The sequence below is a fragment of the Platalea leucorodia genome, assembly GCF_965183815.1.
Source record: "Platalea leucorodia genome assembly, chromosome: 7".
Lineage (NCBI taxonomy): Eukaryota > Metazoa > Chordata > Aves > Pelecaniformes > Threskiornithidae > Platalea > Platalea leucorodia.
Window position 1 is genome coordinate 16,982,255 of NC_138829.1, and position 19,779 is coordinate 17,002,033.

General features: G+C 41.6%; 1 protein-coding gene across 6 annotated transcripts in view; it reads left to right on the plus strand.

Annotated features, from left to right (window-relative positions):
* SYNE3 (spectrin repeat containing nuclear envelope family member 3) overlaps positions 1 to 19,161 on the plus strand; it is a 77,845-nt gene extending 58,684 nt beyond the window's left edge. For 5 of the 6 annotated variants that reach the window (XM_082317887.1, XM_082317889.1, XM_082317890.1 and 2 more), the window contains one exon: positions 5,720 to 16,612. In XM_082317887.1, the coding sequence (XP_082174013.1) occupies positions 5,720 to 5,917 (198 nt within the window). In that variant the 3' untranslated portion in view covers positions 5,918 to 16,612. Of the gene's footprint in view, positions 1 to 5,719; positions 16,613 to 16,739; positions 16,868 to 19,056 lie in introns of those variants that run through there. The other variant, XR_014228794.1, reaches the window with a different exon arrangement.
* The last annotated feature ends 618 nt before the right edge of the window (positions 19,162 to 19,779 follow it).

Genomic DNA, 19,779 nt, shown 5'->3' on the forward strand with positions numbered 1-19,779 from the left:
GGTAGAATTCATACCTATGTAGGTGATCCTTTCCAAGGCCTATCTATTCTTCCTATTAAGATGTACTTGCTCTGTACCTATTGCTATAGTTTAAGCCCATTCTCTTGTGATCCGCCCACTGTGGATGTAGGCCTGGATTCATCTTGTCTAAGCATTTAACTCATGGGTTTACAAAATCATGCATAGTGCAGAGAGTGTAGATGGGGGTTGACTCTCCATCTCTTCCACAAGAAAGAACTAGGAGCCAGGTTCAAAGCTAACACAAGGGATTTGTTCTTCATGCCAGTTGGTTGACCTGTGGAACTCCTTGCTAAAGGATACTGAAGGCTTTTAAAGTTTGTATAGGTTCAAGGGGAAACTGGAAGTATCTGGAAGAAAGATTCACTGAGTGTTAACTAGATGGACAAGCTACATCAGGCTCAGGAAACTGCCTGAGCTGAAAGCAGTTGGAGGCTGAGAATATTAAGGAGAAATTATTTATGCTTGCCTTAGTACCTCTGCATCTGCACCGATTGCTGTAGAATATGGGATACTTGAGCTGGGTACAGCACTGGCATGAAGCAGCATGGCCGTTGGTGTCTTTGTCTGTATGGTGTCTGTAGGACACTAGAGCATCTGTCCCTTTATCCATGGGGAGAGCAGGAATTTTCAGACAGCAGTGCATTTCCCAGGGTAGTCTCTCAGTGAGATGCTCTAAGGTAAGAGGAATGAATCCAGACTAAATCTTTTTTCTCTGCTGGATCACTGATTCAGTGGTGCAAGTATGATTTTTGTCAGGCATGCTAGTGACATACAAGCAGCAGCAAAAACCCACTAATGAGCATGGTATAAGATGCTATATTCCTCTGCTCCCTCAAATAGCTAGATTAACTGTGTGTTTTCTTATATCCTGGAATGTGGTCAATAGCAAACCAGGGAGTGCATTGATTTTTAGCAAAACACTTCAGCAACTTAAACAGGAATATTATGTAGCAAGTTCTAAAGTGCTTTTCTGCTGTTTCCCATCCAAGTGATTTTTCACGGTGCATTTGGTAAGGAGTTATTAACTGCAAACAGATTTAAGTGCTGAGGACTCCCTAGATCTAAACCAATGCTTGTCATTCAAACGCCCTAACACGAATCAAGTACAAATGTGAATGTTCACAGCCAGTGCAGTTCATTTGGTAACAAGCATGCATTTAGCATTACACAAAACACAGCTGTCTACCCCTTGACAGTCCTTGCTTGTCCTGGTATTTTGAGGGAGAAGGGGGAGGACATTCATCCTTGATGGTGAACTTTAAAAGTATATTTTCTTTTTTAAATGTCAACCTATTCCTTTTCCATGTGTGTTTCAAAAACGTCTCTGACACTTTGGCTCGATACCCAGGTATTCCAGCTGTTATTCTAAGATGGTGGAAATTAAAGTTCAGTTGACTTCACTGGAGCTTTGCCAGTTTTCCTCAGAGGAAGATTTGGTTTCAGAGTATCTTGTGGAACCTAGATCTGACACATGCACTGCAGTCAGTGGGTGCTGGGTAGTTACTGATGCCGGTAGCTGGAGTGATTAGGGAAGGGGAATTCTACTGCGTAGCAAGGGTCGTGGTTCCCACCTTTGATCTCATATGGAAATTAAATGTTCCAGCTATCTTTTGCAAAGGTGCAACTGTGTCAGACTGTCCTTTTCTAACCCAGAATGATGTGCTAAAGCGTTGGGAGTGTGGTCCTCACTCCGAGTAGATTCGTACAGCCCTGATCACTCTGAGCCCAGCAGAGGTTTGAACCTGGGCCTCCTGAATTCCCTGTTGGTGCCATAGCCTCAGGTCACCACAGCCTGAAAGCATCTCTCTCTCTCACAGCACAGACCTAAAAAAATACCTTGGCTTAGTCTTAGTAAAATTGAAGTGCTGCTTTTTTCACACTCAGAGGGGGAGTTAGTGCCCAAAACCTTCCCTGCTTTTTTCAATTGTATCATCTCTCCTATTAAAAGTTACTCTGTCTCCTTCTAAATTTTCTATCCTTTAACTATAACACCTCTAGTAGTACTACCACCAAAGAAAAAAATAATAATCATATCACCAATTGTTCCAGCAAGCAGAAAGCAACAGAACTAATATAGGTTTCATGTGCACAAGAACCTGGGCATATAAGTAATGAATCCATTTGTAAGGGTATCTGCTGAACTCCATGAATAAGTAGTTCCCAATCCTGACTTTATTTAGTTGTCTCTGTGCATAATCCTGCTGCAGACATTGAAGTTAATGGTAAATCTCCCATGGATTTCAGTGTGTGCAGGTTGGGGCCCTCATATATTAAGGGCTTATTATTGCAAATTTGCTGAAAGCACCAAACCCTCACAGCTCCTGTGTGCCTCATCTTCAGTCCTGCAGAGACATCATAATACCATGTTTGTGATAGCAGAGTCATTCCCATGGCAACAAATGGAGTCAGAAATACAAGATTCTGACCTTGCTGTGTGATCAAACAAAACAGAGAAGCTGGGCAGCAAAGACAAAAGTTCATCAAACACAAATGCCTATAAACCCAGCAAGCAGGTGGGAGAAAAGCAGCAGATAAAGACAAAATATTTCTCCTTCTCTGAAGTTCTGCCCCCAGGCAAATGTCCCTCCACAGATTTTTCTGATGCTAGGATCTGCTATGGTTAGCCTGAGTATCGTATCTTATCCTGCAGAAAGCTCCAAGGAGAGCAAACGATAGCTTGTTAATAAAGCCATTTCACATTAATTCTTTGTGGAGGATGAGCTTTGAAAAGCAATACTATTTACAGCTTCTTCCAGCAGATCTAAAAACAAGATGCTTAATAAATAACATTTCAATCTCGTCCCATTTCTTAGAGTTGCATTAATAGTCTTTGCTTTAGAGATCAGGGCAGAGTCAGTGACCTGCTCTGAATCAAATGCTGGATCGGTAAAAGAATTGGGGTAGGAACAACGTGAGTGGCTAATTGGCGGTGTGGTCATCATAGGAAGCCAACAACAAACCTGAGCGACCATAAGACACCTGCTCCCTGGACTGTGGCAGGAACAGAGAGGAGGCACAACTGGAAAAGCCCACTGTTTCCCACCAGTTCATTGGCAGAAGGAGATAACTGGGAAGACAGGTGTTGCAGCTGGTCTGGCAATGAAAGAATAGTTTCAGATTGAAGTAGCTTTCAAAACCAATGCTAAAGGATTGACAGTTGTAAAGCAAAAGTTTTAGGTGCTGCTAGGAAGACTGGCAGTCCTTCTCACAGCTGCGTCACTGAGAGGTGGACTTCTAATTCCCAGTTTGAGTTTGTGAAAACATGTTTGAGACTTCCAGCCATAATGAAATATTGAACAGTCAGTCACAGGATCCTACCCTTTAACAACATCAGCATTAAGTCTTATTACATCTTAGTGGTAGAAGAAAGAGCATGGTTTCAATTGTCCCAAGGCAGAGGTAACTCTAATGTGATCTTTCACCAACAGAACTACATCTGTTAATACATACAAACAAACTTGTCCATGGCTTCTGGAACCTGGAAAGGGCCTTTTTCCTTATAGATGGGACACTAAATAAATGTATTTGTCATATTGCTGCATGTTATGGATGCAATGGAGAATTAAGAATGAGAAATGGTCAATGAAAAGAGAAGCTGTCAGTGACAGTCCATTTGTTTGTACTGATTACACCACAGAGTGGCTGTTTCACGGCATTACAGAGACAAGCCCAGAAAGCTCTGACCAGGAGTTGTGGCTGCTGCCCTTACACATAACGGTTTTAGCACTGACTATAAACACAGAAGCCTTGCAGGTTTTGTTCAGCCCATAGGCTGATGAAATCCAGGGGAGAGGAAGGATTTCAGGTCTGGACTCCAGGACTAGAGAAGGGAAAGTCCTGTTAGTACAGCTGCTTACACCTAGTACTTTGGCTAGTGTTTGGGAACAGGTCACAGCAGGAGCAGATGACTCCTGTGATGCAGCCAAGTTGGTGAAGCTTTGATTTTGTGGGTAAATGCTAGCTGTACCCAGGGAAGCTGCCCAACGGTGCTTAAAGTCAGAGTCCTACTTACACCCTGACATGTACTCATTGCCCACTAACTACTGACAGTTCCAGTGTCCAGGGACCTGAGTTTTCATTGACCTCAGCAAGCAAGTTACAACTCAGATACTGCGGGCCAGAAATGATAGAGCAAGCAGCTGTTGCTCTGCTGCCTCTGCATCTGCCTGACACGATAATTAAATCTCATCAGCCATTCGATATCATGGAAGCAAACCAACTACAACTGAAGAAGGATTTCACAGCACAACTGTCTCATGATCTGTAACTGCAGCTATATATTTGCCTTCTAATTAGTTCTGTAAGCATTTATATAAAGCTACAAGAGACTGAGAAATTTAGAAAGCAGTGGAAGAGATCCTTAAAAAATAGTAAAGGGTGTAATTACTTTCCTCTATCATCATTCTGCTCCTTATCTTCTCTGCTGATGTTCCCCACTGACTATTCATGGCAGTGCCGTAGTGGGACAGAGGCATTGCCTGTTACTTCAAGCATCCAGTAGAGGCCAGAAGCCCTAATTTTGCTGCAGCACTGACATTACCTGCGGCCTGAACACAACAAATTAACTGCCTCTTGTGGAAAATGTACGTCCCACTTCAGTGGATGTTCTGCGTTGATATTTGTGATGTCAGTTGGTACCTAATGTAGCCATATTAAGCATTATTTCTATGTTCTGAGTATAAATCCATGTTTGATGAAATCAATGGATTATTGAGCCCTCTTTTTCAGGACTCCCTTACAGATAGTTGACTTGGCCTTTTTTTTTTTGTGAAACACACATAGTTCAGCTCATTGGCAGAAGATATCCAGGAATCTTGCCAGTGGAAATCTCACTTCTTAATTAATCTTTTCTGAATTCTGTATCCCCAAATATGTTCTCTCCTGGTCATGCTAATCCAGATTAAATTCATGGGATTAACTGAGCTATTCTAGATTTGCACCAGCATAAAGAAAAGAGTAATGGGACTTCTTTGTGTGTCCCTCCCATGGCTGCTCAGCAATAAATGCGACTTTAATGTCTTCTTCACTGTCAGTGTTGTGTTCTCTCTCATTCTCCTGCATCACATAAAAGTTTAAGATGGGCCTGGTAAGGTATAAGAGGTACTGAGGCAGGCTGCACTGCAGGGCCTTTTTTCTGACCTCCAGCTTCATGGACCCCAAAGTCAGGATCCAAAGAGCATGTTGCAGCTGGGGAGATGACTGTGAGCTGGATGAGCTGCAAACGAAGCTCCTTTCTGCTGACGGAGAGCTAAAGGCTGGCTCCTCTCTTCCAGGCATCAGCGCTCTCATTTTACTGACAACAGAGTTACTAACGCAGACCTTCTGTCCCATATGCTGACTGTGAGGAGACCAGTCAGCAGCTTTGGCGTGAGCATTTGTAATCACCACTTTGTAACTGGAAAATAGACTCGGAAGCAATTGTTTTCTTCTGCTAGAAAATAAGCAGTGTTTTCCTGCTAGAAGACAACAGTTTGCAGCAGGGAATTCTTTAAGAGAGTGAAGTATTCTCCTAAAAGAAATGGTTTAAGCACCAGCTTCAGTCAGCTGCAGCATACCAAGCGCCCAAGCTGGATCCCAGGGCACGTTGTGCTCTGGACAAGTTGGGTTGTTCTGCCCAAACCTGGCGGTTTGATGTATTTGAAATGCCCCTCCCCAGGTCTTTATTTTTCTGAGTTGTTCTTCCGTTTGTGTCTTTCAGAAGCGCTCTGGAGGCATTTGCTCATTCCTGCATCGAGTGTGCTGGGCAGCACTACCATTGCAACTGCTCCTCTTGCTCCTCCTGCTCCTGGCCTTCCTCCTGCCCCTGGCAGAGGAGACCCACAGCTGCAGCCTGGCCAACAACTTTGCTCGGTCCTTCAACCTGATGCTGAGATACGAGGGCCCACCTCCAACCTAACTTCTTGGCATGGCACGAGGTGACTCTCAGAAATATAGACTTTTTTTTTTACCAATTGCAAGTATTGTAGATTTTAGGGCTTCTAACAAGGCCATCATATCAACTGGATAGGTCACATAAATGCAACATAAAATTAGTCCACTTTAATCAGGTATTTGAGCAAATTTAATATTTTTACAATATTTTATTATAATATTTATAATGTGTATATAGAGATTGTGTATGTGTATGTATGTACATATATATATTAAAAAAAGCATATCTGTGGTCAAACTAACATCCGCCATCCACTCATCCACTGTTTGGAGATAATCCTGCAATGTTTCTGTTTCTACCATCTTTCAGCAAGGAATACTGAATGATGGTTTGGTTGTGGGGTTCTTGAGTGATTTTTAAAATCAGATTCTTGTTGTTTACAACTGAAGACAGAGCAAGTATGAGAAGATGTGGGCATGCAGCAGAGTGCAAATTGGAGAGCAGGTAGAGTAGAATCGTATTTGAATACAGTGGTTGACATTCAGCCCAAGGAAAATTGGGACTATTCTATTTGAAATCTTGAGCTAGTTTTCTCAGTATTTGGATGCAGGGATTGCAGAAGGTAATGGAAATGTTTCCACTCACTTCAGTAGGAGTGGGTGTGGGACTCCTCTTGTTCTCATTTTTTACCAAATTTCTTTTCCAATTACTGTGTTCTCCATCCCACCTGAATCAGGAGAGGTAGAATAGAGTAGGAAGAAAGCTGGGAAAAGAGAATATGTATTTTTTTTAACATCTCTATAGCAGAAGAACTTTTAAAATCAGGTCATGATTTTCTGAATTAATTTGTGAGCACTGAACAAAACCTTGTATCAGTGGTCCTGTCTTTGAAAAGCAGTGGGGGTTTTTTGTTTGTGTTTTTTGTGGGTTTTGTTGGTTTTTTTTTTACTTTATGAAGAGGCGTTTGGTAATGGATCATAAAGCCTGAACAGTGGGAGGCAGCCTGGCAGCGAAGCAAAAGTCAGAAGTACCACCCTGGAAACAGGATTGCTTCCTAGGATGTTTTTATATTAATGGTTTGTTAAACTGATGTAAACTGATTGTATCAAAGACAGTCAAGCCTAGATTTCTATATAGTCTAAGATGATAACAACTTGTCATTTATTTACCTAAGCATATGCCTGATTTATCAAATTTTTGAATGTACATTTTAACATTGCCTTTTAATGTAAAAACAATTCTCACTTTACTGTGATGAAACCATTTTTAGTGGTGTTTTACCTAATTGACTCCTGCGAGAAAAGGTAATTTCTAAAATTTTGTGCCATTTCTGAGAGCTATCTCTTATTGTCTCATCTTTTTAGGCACAGTAGTAATCATGCAAAAAAAAAATTAACCAAAGAAATAGTTACTTTTCACATCCTGGCTATGTTGTGGGAGGAACTTGTCTTCGGGGTACCAGTATGGTGTATTCCGTGCTGTTTTCCAAATAAGTTCCAAAAGAATATTAAATCTGTTGTGCAGGTAAATTATTTAGTAGCTGAGGGAGGAAGTCCTTCAAAACAAAACCATGAAAGTTTTGCTAAAGAAGCAAAGTTGGGTAGAATAGGGAGGCGTACCAGCAAGGAGCTCATTATAGGCACAGAATGAGGGAGAACAGGCAGATGTGAAAGAAGACTAGCTAAAGATAGAGAAGAGAGGTTTCCAACAATTTATGAAGCCTAAGAAAAGGAGTCACGATGAACACAGACGACAAGAATACAGGCTCTATGGAGGAAAAATCTCTGAACCTTTTTGGCTCCCTCTCCCTGCTAGAGTATTGTTACTATTGCATATTAAACAGCTTTTCTTCAGTAAGGTTTAAAATGGAGCAAGTAACAGGGGCTCTACCAGTGTTCTGAGGAGACTCTTCCACTGCCAGGACTCTGTCATTGTATTCCTAACAATGCTTCCAACTATGCTGGGTTTGCTAGAGTTGGATAAAAATGTGAAAATTCTGCTAAAAGTGAAAAGGAGAGTGGAAATTAGAGGAAAGAGAGCAGGGATAGTGAAGGTATTCAAGCAGAGTGCAAGGGGAGTGTGAGGAGGATCTGAACTGATGCAGATTAAAACCTGACTGTCAGGAGGTAGCAGAAGAGCTCTAGAGAGCAGGCAGAGGGGGGCTGAAAGCAGAAAGGTGAGGAGAGGATGTACACTGAGCAATGAGACATTCACATCTGAATGGGAAGCGAAGGAAGGTAGGGCCTGTGTTTTCTTTCTTGAAGGAGCCAGATGGAGAGGAGCTGTAATTCATTAGAGAATGGGACAAATTAATTCCATTTTTGCAATGGTTCTTGCTGGCGGTGGAGGACGTACCTCCTCTTCTCTGATGAGCTGTGCAAGAGCCATGCACGTTCCTGCAATGCTCCTCTAAAAATTGCTGCCAGCCCTGAGGGAAGAAACCCTCATGGCTGCACAGCAAGGAGCTAATCATCACACACATCTCCATTTCAAATTAAATGCTCCAGTAGAAAAGAAGTGTGGGGGAAGAGGGGCAGTACCAACGTCTGCTGTGTGTGGCTGTGTGTATGTGTACTTGTGCATGCACTTTTCTGTGGCGTAGCTACATTGCGCTTCCCTGAGTTTTGCTGAGCCATTCCAGGTAATGAAAGTAAAATGCCAGTGAGAAAGTAAAAATAATGAGGAAAAATATAGCCACAAGAGAAAATCAGTAGGGAGATGGACAAGTTTTTTCTATGAAAGCACAAAATGTCACATGCGATTTCTTTCTGCCCAGCCTTTCTGATCTGGATGATTTTTATGGGTTCACAAATGTATTTGACACCACAGAAGTATGCAACTGGGGGAAAAAAATTCTACACAGAGGACCATAACAGAACAACTGCATTGTCACCTTGATTTTTCAGTGTTGTGGCAGGCTTAAAAAAAACACTAAATTAGAAACACACTTTTGCTGCTGGGTTTGCATTCAATTTATTCTATAAGTCCCCTGTCTGTAATCTTGGAATTTTTTGCTTTAAATCTCAGCAAATCCATTCTCATTAATTTAAGTAATCAAAATATCTCACATCATAAGTGATGAATCTTTCTAGTTCTTTGCAGTGGAAACTATCCAAAGCACAGGACTTTGATGTTCATCTCACTCAGAACAATTTCACTCTTCCATAATGTCACTGATCTCACCTGTCCAACACAAGTGTGAGATTTTTCTAAGAAAGAAAGAATTTCTAAAAAATCACAGAAGTAAGCTTGAAATGTAAACCAAAATTTACTTTCTTTTTTATTCTCTTGTTTTTCTTCTGAGAAGTTTGTGATACTGATTCCTGGAAGTGTGTGTAAATATCAATGAAGTCAGTAATTGGAATAATGAAAACAAACTGCCCAGTTCAACTTCCAGGAAACTGAACAAAGTTCAGATTCCTCAACACACAAACTAAATCATACTGTTTCCAAATCGGCCCTTAAAATTTGAGCACTGTTCTTCATGCCTGAATCTCGGCTCACACATGATTTGGGGTTACACCCTCACTTTTGTGCCTATAGAATCCACAGCTCATAGATCTCTGACATCCATACGTAACCAAGATGTGTTACAGTTCAGCTTTGGACTGGGGCTGCTGCCTTCAGACATCCCTTGCCAAAAACCTAGGATGCACAAAACAGATAAGCGTCCATAACTGAGGGCTTGCACTACTTTACTCTAATCCATATCCAACCACAGTCAGAAGGTGCTAAAACCTTCTAAAATAGATTGAATATGTTTGAGCTTGTAAATTGTTTGTGTATCTGGCTCAGGACATGTAGCCTATACTGCATGCAGATACCCAGCCTGTTCACAGAGCAGAGCTCTTGTGAGTCTCTCTGAGCTCTTTTGCCTGCACTATTGGACCCAGTATTTCATTGACCACATTAATGACCCTTCAGTGTTGAAGGCAAAATCCTGCACTCCATGCATTAAAGTAAGAATTCTGCACAGCCCCAAAGGCACACTTCAAACCCAGCCTTTGGAGTGAAATCAAGCCTAATTTATAAATTGTAATTGATTTTGTAGCCAGCTGCTTTCAACAGAATTTTCCATGACTGCAATACAGTGAGGTAGAAAATTGTTGTTGTACCACATGTCTATTAATAGCCCATTCTCTGATTCCAGCTAGCAATTTAGATTGTATTAAATATTATTTATATATGTCCTCTCCAGAAATCTCTGTATGAAAAGCATGTTCAGTTCTATGCACGCACACTAAAAACGCCGCATTCCCCTGTTAGCACAGTCCCCAGAGCAATCATGATTTCTACCAAGTACTAGCTTATATGCCCTGACTGAGGTACTGACTAAACTCAAACATTTGGGGCTGAAAAGAAAGCTACTAGCCTAACTAATAAAAACACCTGATGATCACTGAATAATTTGGAGAGCTTTTAGAATGGCTTTCCACTTCTCCTTAATCCTTTTTGCTGGGGTAGTAGAAGACCTCAGAGAGAAGAAATGTCTCCAAAAACTGGCCATCAGTAGATACACAGATGGTAATCTCTGCACATCAGAAGAAATAGTATGTTCTCTTTGGTTGCTCTAGGACCTCAGGAGTTTCCTCCATCTGATCTCTTCTTCAGTATTAAATAATAGGAAATGTTTTACTTTGATGTGTGTGCATACACATCTCATTAGCACTAAAGAGGTTTGAAGAGTGAGTTCATATACAGGAATTCTTTTAAATTGTGTCGACAAGAGAGTACATTGCCTTTTCTCAAGAAAAAGTAAAACCTCTGTATGGCAGAGATTCCCAGAGAAAAAAAAAAACCCTTTTGGAATAACTGAAGGTTACAGACTGAAATTAAACTGGAGAAATAGTTTTGCCTTTCAAGAAACACCCGTATAAATACCGCAATAAAGATATCTTTGCCAGGCATCATAGGTATCTTTCAGGTCATAGGTTATGTACCCCGCTGGCTGTAAGAACTGCTTTTGGAGACTTTACTATCTGTTGGACAGTATCAGCTGCTAGTCTGCAGCTGAAAACACATGTTTGCCCAATGAACTATGTCAGCTTCTTCCAGAGTCGCTGGGGGCTGTCGAGGACATTCTTAGTAGTTCTCAGATCATTGACCTGCTCTGGGCCATTACAAGTTTATTGCATTAATCTATCTGTCAGCAGCTGGCAACTCTCAGAAACCAGTTTATTAAAATATTAGAGGTAAACATTGTTGGTACAGACATCACGATTCATTCAGAAACCGATCTTATTATTTTTGCCGTATTTAAACATAATTATCTATTGGTTATACTGGGTTATAAACGGTTTAGTTGTAGGTGTTGGGTGACTGTGTGGAATGTTTTAGGTGCAAGGCTTTTTGACTTGCACATGCATGTTTAAGAAATGTGGGTTCATTTCGCAGTTGCTCAATGGTAACACAAAACAAAACAAAGATTCTTGAATGTAGCATTTTCAAAAAAAAAATAAAGCAGGATGGAATAATCTGTCATACAGTTGATTTTTTTATCTCTTGTCTTTCCAATTTAAAATGTGGATATCTGTCTACCAGAGAGATATCAGTAGATGTGGAAAGAAAAGGAATATCTATCAGAAATGTATCAATTCAAGCAGTAGCCAAATGGCACCTTTGTTACCTAACTTACTTCAGCAGTTGCCAGCTTTAGCTCATTGTATCTGTGAGCTAACCACCCTCCTCCGAGTAAACCATGGGTGAGATGAAACCGCCCAGGTGAAGGTATAACATCCCAGTGGAAGCAGCAGGAGACATTAGGTCTTCAAAAGGCAGCCTGATATCTGGAAGCAAGGGACAAACATGTAGGTTTGGCGTAATGAGAGCAACTCAGGACTAGTAACACAGGAACAAGGGTTTGCCATCCTGCTCTGCCAGTCGAAATTTTGACAGTGGCCATCAGCACTGTCCAGTTTCACATCCCTGACTGTGGAAGGAGGCTCCCCTCAGGGTAATCCACTGGAGCTGAGATTTGAGTCTTGGAAGTGCTTTTTTCTTTTCATTAAACATAGAAGAAACTGCTAAATCAAACCCCTCAGTGACAGATTAATGGCAGGTGGTAGGCGCTGATGCTCCAGGAAAAGATGCAGGAAATGCTATTGTAGATAGAAAGATAGTCATGAAGGTCTCTGTTCAATCCTTAGGAATTAGAGATTCATTATAGAACTGAAGTAGGAGGCTTTCTGCTCCTTTGCAAGTAAATGCCAGCTGTTGCCTTTAGTCTTCTGGATTTTGGGGGTGAGCCTGTTCAGTGCCTTACTGAATGCTAGTGGGTTTCTGGCTTCAGAGCTGTTCACGGCAGTGAGTTCCACATCCTTCCTACAAGTTGTGTGAAAAAGCTATTCCCCAGAATTGCTTTTGAATCAGAAACCTTTAGTTGGAGGGGTGGGGGCTGTTTGATTTTCCTTCTTTGGCCCCTGTGCATTGAGTCCAAGAAAGGAGAAGGACCAGCACTACCCTCTCCAGACCATGGAGATTTGGCTTTGTCTCCTTCCTAAAGTAAATTATCCCAGTCTTTTCTGCTTCTTTTCATGTTACAGTTCTTCCACACCTTTGATCATTCCTGTCACCTTCCTCTTAACTGTTTCCAGTGCCAGTTCTTCCTCCATACGTAGAGCAAAAAATCTGGTCCTGTTTCAATAAATTGAAATTCAATAAGTTTTTTCCCCGTTGCAGTTCCTGCTGCAGATGCTCTGCTTGTTTCTGCTGCCCCTTGTGTCAAAACAGCCTTCATCACTATCTGAGGGCCCTGTGGTCCTTGCCAGCCATTTCTTCCAAGTCTCCTGGCCATGTCCTACCCTCACTCGCCTTGTGTTGGCTCAGGGACTGCCCTTAATATTCACATCTGCAGAGGGTATCACTTAACAAACAACTATTAGTAATGAAAGCCTTGCCATTAGCATTGTTCATAGCCTGCCCAGACCCTTTTCGCTTCTTCTCTCTAAGCAGGTTTTGATGGGTAATCCAATTACTGCATGCAGAAAATTGCCCCTTAATCAGCGAGGAGGGCCAGTGTTTCAGTTTCAGCTCTATTACCCTCGCGTTGTCACTGCCTGTGTAAGCGCTCCATGTGCTGCTGGGCCCGGGGCTGGGCGCTCCAGGGTGCGTGCCCTTGAGCTGCCAGGAGCATTGGAATGTCACTGTTATACACCCTAATAAGCCAGAACCCTTTTTTTTGAGCTGGAAAAAAAAAGAAAGAAAAAGAAAATGCTCACTTTTAACTGATTTCACAACTCATTTATCAAGCCCTCTAGCAAACCATTTATTTTAGCTCCTTTTTGCTCCATCAAAAGCTGTATTTTAAAAGGGAGAGGTGAGTTTCGAGAGGCTGGGAACTGAAGGCAGGCTGCAGTGCCACCCGCCCTCATCAGCGCTTTGCCGGGAGGCCTCCAGCTAGAATTCAGGGGTAGGAGCTGTAATTTTTCCTGAAGTGACTCCCGCCTTCAAAATCAAATTATTTCTTTTGTCAAGTCCAATAAGCATTGAACACCACAGACTTGGTTTCACTACAGATATGAATGAATGCCTCTGTACGGTACTTTCCATTGCCATGAAATATATATATATATGTATATATATGTAATGGGGAGTGTAATTATTGTTCTACTTAAAGAAAGGTGACATTCCACTTCAATGTAACTTTCAAGTGCAGCTTTTAAGAGAAACTGTGTCTTAAAGGGAAGCTGGAAGAGTTTAGAGGTATGTGTTTTAACAAGCTTTAATGAGCTTTAATAAGCTTTGAGTTAGGACTTCAGTCTCTAAGGCAAAAAGCACCCAAGATGCTTTTCCCATCACCTTCCAAGATCAGACCCTGTAAGAGTTTAACCTGGGAGTCACTGCTTGAGCACTGGCTATTCCTGAAGGTATTTGGATGCTGCATGTACTAAAGGTGTGTCTGTTCTCAAATGCCAACCTCCATTTTGTACATGTGCTTCACTGGAAGGCAAAAGACACACCTTTGTCTTGCTCCGAGACCATGACTGTCATTTGTGTCTGAGCAGATGCATTCCTTTTGATCAGTGCCACTCTTTCAACTTTTTTTTTTCCTTTTAATTGGTACTTACTCAGTTTATCAGGTGATTCCCAGAGGGCATACTCCACCTGCCCAGCCTCAGAGCTTCCCTTCCAGCAACATACCTTCTTCTCATTTGTTTACTTGGGTGTACTGGACCACTGTGAAGCAATTGCACAAGCAATAACGCGGGTGTTGCATTTTTCTGTCATTGCCTTTCGTAAGACGTAGCACTCCATTGGCATTGAAAAGTGGTAGGAGACCCAGAAGCTGCATTGTTGTTTACTAGCAATATAACCGATGTACAGTGCTTCTCCAGGGGACCTGTCCTCACTTCTCAAAGCAGCTGGCTGTCTCGGCCCAATTTAATTAACAAGGCTGGATTATAAACAATCTTGGGTCCCTTCACCAACAGTCCATCAATCTTGCTTCCAGCAGTTTTTGTGCTTTTGTTTAGTTTCAAGCTAGAGGAAAGTTTAAAGAAATGTGCTAAGGCTCCCGTATGGGGTGAGTAAATGTCCCGTATATTTCACAAAAATTACAACAAAATGAAGGGATTTACTCTCACATTGAACAGAATTAACAAGAAGTTCTAATTGATGTATTAAAGAGTTAATAAGAACAGCCTGGAGTGAAGTTTCTGCAGTCAAACCGTTCTCTGCTTTTAATTTAGAAATCAGCGAATATTGTGGTACATTTTGCCACCTTCTTTTAGAAGCGACCTGGAACTAAAATGTGAATCCTCCTGAATGGGAGGTTTATTGATGCAGATCTAAATTTCACCAGTATGTCCCATGTTAGATCACCCGCCTTTGGGCAGAGAGGAAACCTAAGGCTGTTCACAAGAGAAATTAATATTGTGAATGGTTTTAAAATTCTTCAGAGCTCCTATCCACTTCCAAATGTCGGTAATGGGGAAGATCAGAAACCTTCCCGTGAACCCTGTCCATTTTGCATGTTGAAATCCTGGCTTGAAATCAGGTCTCCACCTCAGCTTCTTGTAAATGTTAATATTCAAGTAGAACAAAAACATTAGAGGCAATTACAGCATGAACATCTCTTCTTGTTTATGTATAGTAGCTGATAGCAGAGTCTGTAATAATAATCTGTGTTTATACATGTGCTGTTCAATGTAACAGTTGGGTACAAAATACCTTTTAACTGTCACAAGAAAATAACTGGATGGATGTCACTTTTTGCTTGTATGAATATAATTATTTGCCTTGCAGGGACCAGTTCCACTCTTGTCATGTTATTTATGATTTTTAAATACATTTGTGATAAATTAGGCTCATTTCTAAGGTAAACAATACTGGAGCCAAACAGCTGTCTCTGTACATGTGCATGTTATCACAGCTGATATCAAGTCCAAGTCAGACTCCTTGTCTTGTTTGGACCTTTCCTTAACCTTTCTGGCTTATTCAGGGAAATGCGGACCAGTCTATTTTCTTATCAAAAATGCAGCTTTTTGAAAAGCTGAACTTATTTTTAAAATCTTTTCTTTTTACAATTATTGATTCAGAAAGACTGTAATAATCCTATTTTTCTAAACTGCCAATTGCTTGTATTGGAAAATGATATATAGATATATATTTTATTCTACAGATTTCCGTGTAGTTTTGAAACTCTTTGTTTTCATATATATCCTCCTATTTGCTAGAATTATCTCAAGAAGTTGTAAGCTTCTGTATACTGACTATGAAATTGTGTAAAAATGCAGATGCATAAAAAGACTGACTTTATTTTTTATTGAAATTGTTAGAGTTAAGTCATCCTTAGTGTTACGCCACGCAAGATGTACGGAAAGAAATCAGGTCATTGCTTCGAAAGGCTGGACAGTGTTACATGACAATTCCTAAAAAGTCTCGACTGAAAGTCAGGAGAATTTACCCTAGAAATGGTGCCATTTTGGGGCCTGATTCTATCATTTATTCCCACTGTTTAGGACCTTATTTCACAAGTACTCCCATGAAATTTCACGGGAAATATTAAAAATAAGAGCCTATGATGTGTGAATAGCAGTGATAGAATAAGACCCTTTTCTAATGAGGAATGGGGCTTTTTAACTAGTTAGGAGGCTATATTTTCAGTATTTCAGGACAACTTTTTGTGTTCTTTTCTGCACTGTGGACTCCTCCTGTATATTCTGGATTTATTCCATAGCTGAAATGCCAGATTAAATTGATTGAAGCCCCATGCGCAGATGAACATAAAATAACGCTGCAGTGGAATATTGCAAAAAATGGCCTGATTTCATTCTTCAGACCAATAGTTAAAGTAACTCACAGCCTTGGCTTCTGTGCACCTGTGAAGCAGAGGCCCTTGCTTTGTACCTTGGCTGTGGTGTAACATGGAAGGATTTCTGCTCTCTGCCTGGAAAATACTGTCTATTCCTCAACCTTGTCAGAAGCATAATATTTTCTCAAGTAAAAAAAATCTGATTCTGCAAGACTCATCGGGGAGTTAAGGGGCAGCTGGGACCTTCTGTGATCAGGCCACATTATTCCAAAAGTTTATCCCTCGATGACAAATAAAATATGATGTGGCTTTTCTGTTTGCAAGTAGGATAAAGAGACTGGAAATTCATCACCCCAAGCCCTAGCCTTGTGACTGTTCTGTGATGCTCCACTGTTACCAATGAACTATGTTGAATCAGATTATAAAATCAGAGTATTTTATTGCATGTGTCCTTTTTTGTAATGAAAATATAGTTGTATTTGATGTTGCACTTATAATGCAGTAAATAAACACATATGTATTTCTTTTTAAGGACTTTTAAATTATTCTGGGGGGTGGTTTCACATTTTTGCTGTGCTTATTTCTTACCATCAGAGTATTTGGGCTGACCTAGAAACACCCAGAACAAGTGAAGCAAGGATAAAATTTGCTGCTGCCTGCCTCTCTGCTCACGTGCCACTGGAAGAAGGTTGTGCTGAATGTACCTACTTCACCCTAGCCCTGTAAGATTTAATAGAAAATGTCAGCTTTTCTATAAGACTGTGCAGTTGTTTGAATAGAATTCTACCAGACCCAAAGAAAAGGTGAATTTGCTAAATCATATTATGATTCAGTATGATTTCTTACGGTGTTGGCCTCTGACAGTCTCTGTGGGGCTCCCCTCAGTCCCAAACCTGCTAAGACAAAGGGGAATTTTTTGAGAACCTCAGATTTGAAGTTAGCGCAAATCACATGCAGCGAGCAAGCAGTGTATTAGTTTAACCACTGCTGATTTCTCTGAAGAGTAATCACCGCAGCATGTATGTGTGGATGCACAGCTCTCATTAGCATTCAAGTAATTGCTGGTTTCTTTCCTGAATCTTTATGAGATAGAGTCTGCCAGGATCTCTGACATCAAAGGGCTCCACAGGCAGTTACTTCTGGCGGAGTGGAAAACCACTATGATTTTTTGGTGAACCTGTGGGCTAGGTTCCCTGTTGCTTTTATGAACACACTGAGCTTTATCCAGGCCTTCAACTTCTCTCAGGTATTTGGACCATGTGGTCCTATGCCTTCCTATGAGCTGTCTCCCGCCAAGCCCCCAAAAGTACAAATGCAAACACTTCAGCCGATCATAGCTGTGTCAAGATGAGAGCAGCAGCTCGAATCCAGAAGAGAATGGGGTAGGACAAGTCCAGGGCTGTAGGAATTGCAGACTGTGATGGTGGGACAGTTACATTCCCATAAGGGCTACAATCAGTGCACAAAAGAAATTTCTGTTCTTACTCTTTTTTTTTCCTTTGCAATGCATTTTTACATCTTGCAGTTTATTTTTTGTGGAGCCAGAAAGTAGGCTTCTTTGTGTAGGTCAGGTCTCTTGTCCCAGACACTGCACATAGACCAGGAAAAGACTGTAGTCCAGCAGGGAGGAGAGAAAAGTGCCTAAGAATAGACAAAACAGCTCACACTTGCACGGTGAATTAATATTTTGTTGACCAGGTTCAGGCTGCAAACAACTCTACAGCTGATCGGTGGGAGTTGAGACAGTCAATGAGAATTATTATAAACACTTCTAGAGGACAATGAGATACTCCAGGCAGCTATAAATCTCTCAAGTCATATATTAGTAGAGAAACACCTGTTTTAGATAGCAACCCTGCTGCTAGAGGATGGAAGTATCTGTTTAGGTTGTAGCAGCAAAAGGTGGCAAGTTCAATAAATAAAAATAATAGGGTAAGACCCTCAAGTGGAGTAAATCAGTGTAGCTTCATTGAAGCCATTGGAACTAAGTGAATTTACAGCAGTAAGAATCTGGCTCGTAGTCAACAGGGATTTTACCGAATGCTTAAAACCTCTCCATTTAGAGAATTCTGCTCTGCCTTACGCCTGTGCACTAAATCGTATCTGCACAAAAGTCCTTGCTGGTATAATGAGGTCATTTCGGATGTGAGCGTTCATTATATGCTTAGGTAAATTAAGGGAAAAAAAATACGTCATTAGCAAAGTCTTAAATAAAAAAGGATGGAGCAAGGTTACCGAGTGAGAACTATTCAAATAAAATCAATCTCAGCCCTGGAGAGTTAATGGGGAGTGGCTTTCTATGGAAAAGGGCTGATGGTGTGTTGATGCTGCACATAGGAGCTGAGCGCTATGGCCATGAGAGATTAAAAACAGGGACTGAGTTTTTTTCTGGGTTAATATTTCAAGCTTTCTAAATTTCATTCTGTGACATACCATGAATGCAGGCTTGGTTTCCAACTGCAGAAAAACGTTCTGATAAACACGTATTGCTGGAGCAAATGAAACTGAAGGCTCATCCGGTTTTACCGTAGCACTCGTGGTATTAAGAGGGATTGTAATATAATCCTCTTCAATGAATAACCCTAACAGATGTTATCAGGGTTGCTCTGTACGAGCCGTGGACCTCTTGCTAGAACTCCCTCTGTGGAAGTCCAGTTCATAAATTGTCCTAATGGGCTGCCTGCCTCGTCCCGCTGCTGCAGCAGCATGAAAGGGAGGTGGTTACCAGCGGCCTTGAAAGCCGGCATTATTCCCATCTGGTATAGATTACAATACTGCTAAATATTTCATGCTTTTTGTTTTACAAACAAATAAGAGCAGAACTAATCTTTTTGTTTAATGTTCCTTGATTGACGTTTGAGTGGGGAAAAAAAGTTTGGGGTTTGTTTTGATTTTTTTTTCTTTACTTCAGATCTTAATGTGGCTCTGCAAAAGCTTTTAATGGAAGATAGAGCAGATCGCCGTCGACTTTTCTGGTGGGCTTTTTATGGCACCATTGATACAGAAAAAGATATGGGGGAAAACCAGATGATGAATGTGCTGTTCAATCAGCTGGGATTTCTTTGCTTGCGAGGAGATAACCCGATGAAGTGCAAACAGAGACAGGGAGCAGACGTTGACTGCTTGTCAGCTATATACAGAACTATCTCTGGCTGGGGCTGCTGGAAAACACAGCAGCTATTAGTACCCCTCTGCCCTTTCACAGCGCCCTGTCAGAGGGTCCCCAAGCACTGCAGCCAGAGCCATCCATTAAACCGCAGAGCAACCAGTCTGTTTAATCACCCCAGCTTTAGGGAGGGGAACGGCAGCCCTGGAAGGATTCAGAAGGCATTTTTAACCCCCCGGTTCCCTAAACTCTTGCAGAGGTGGATGAGCTCTGCCCCAGCAGGACGCGGGCAACCCACCTCCACTCAGGGACCTTCATCCACAGGGCAGAGGTTGTGGGGGGGTCAGGAGCCCCCCGGGATGCGCAGCCTCCCCTCAGGCCCCCGCCTGTGGAAACGCCGAAGGTTTCGGGCGGTTTCCCTCCAATCCAAAGCAAGTCCCGGCACAGAGTGGGGCCCCTCGGACGATACTGCTCCGCTCGAACGGCCCCATCGGCTGGCCTATCTGGCGTTTGGACAAATATCTTCAT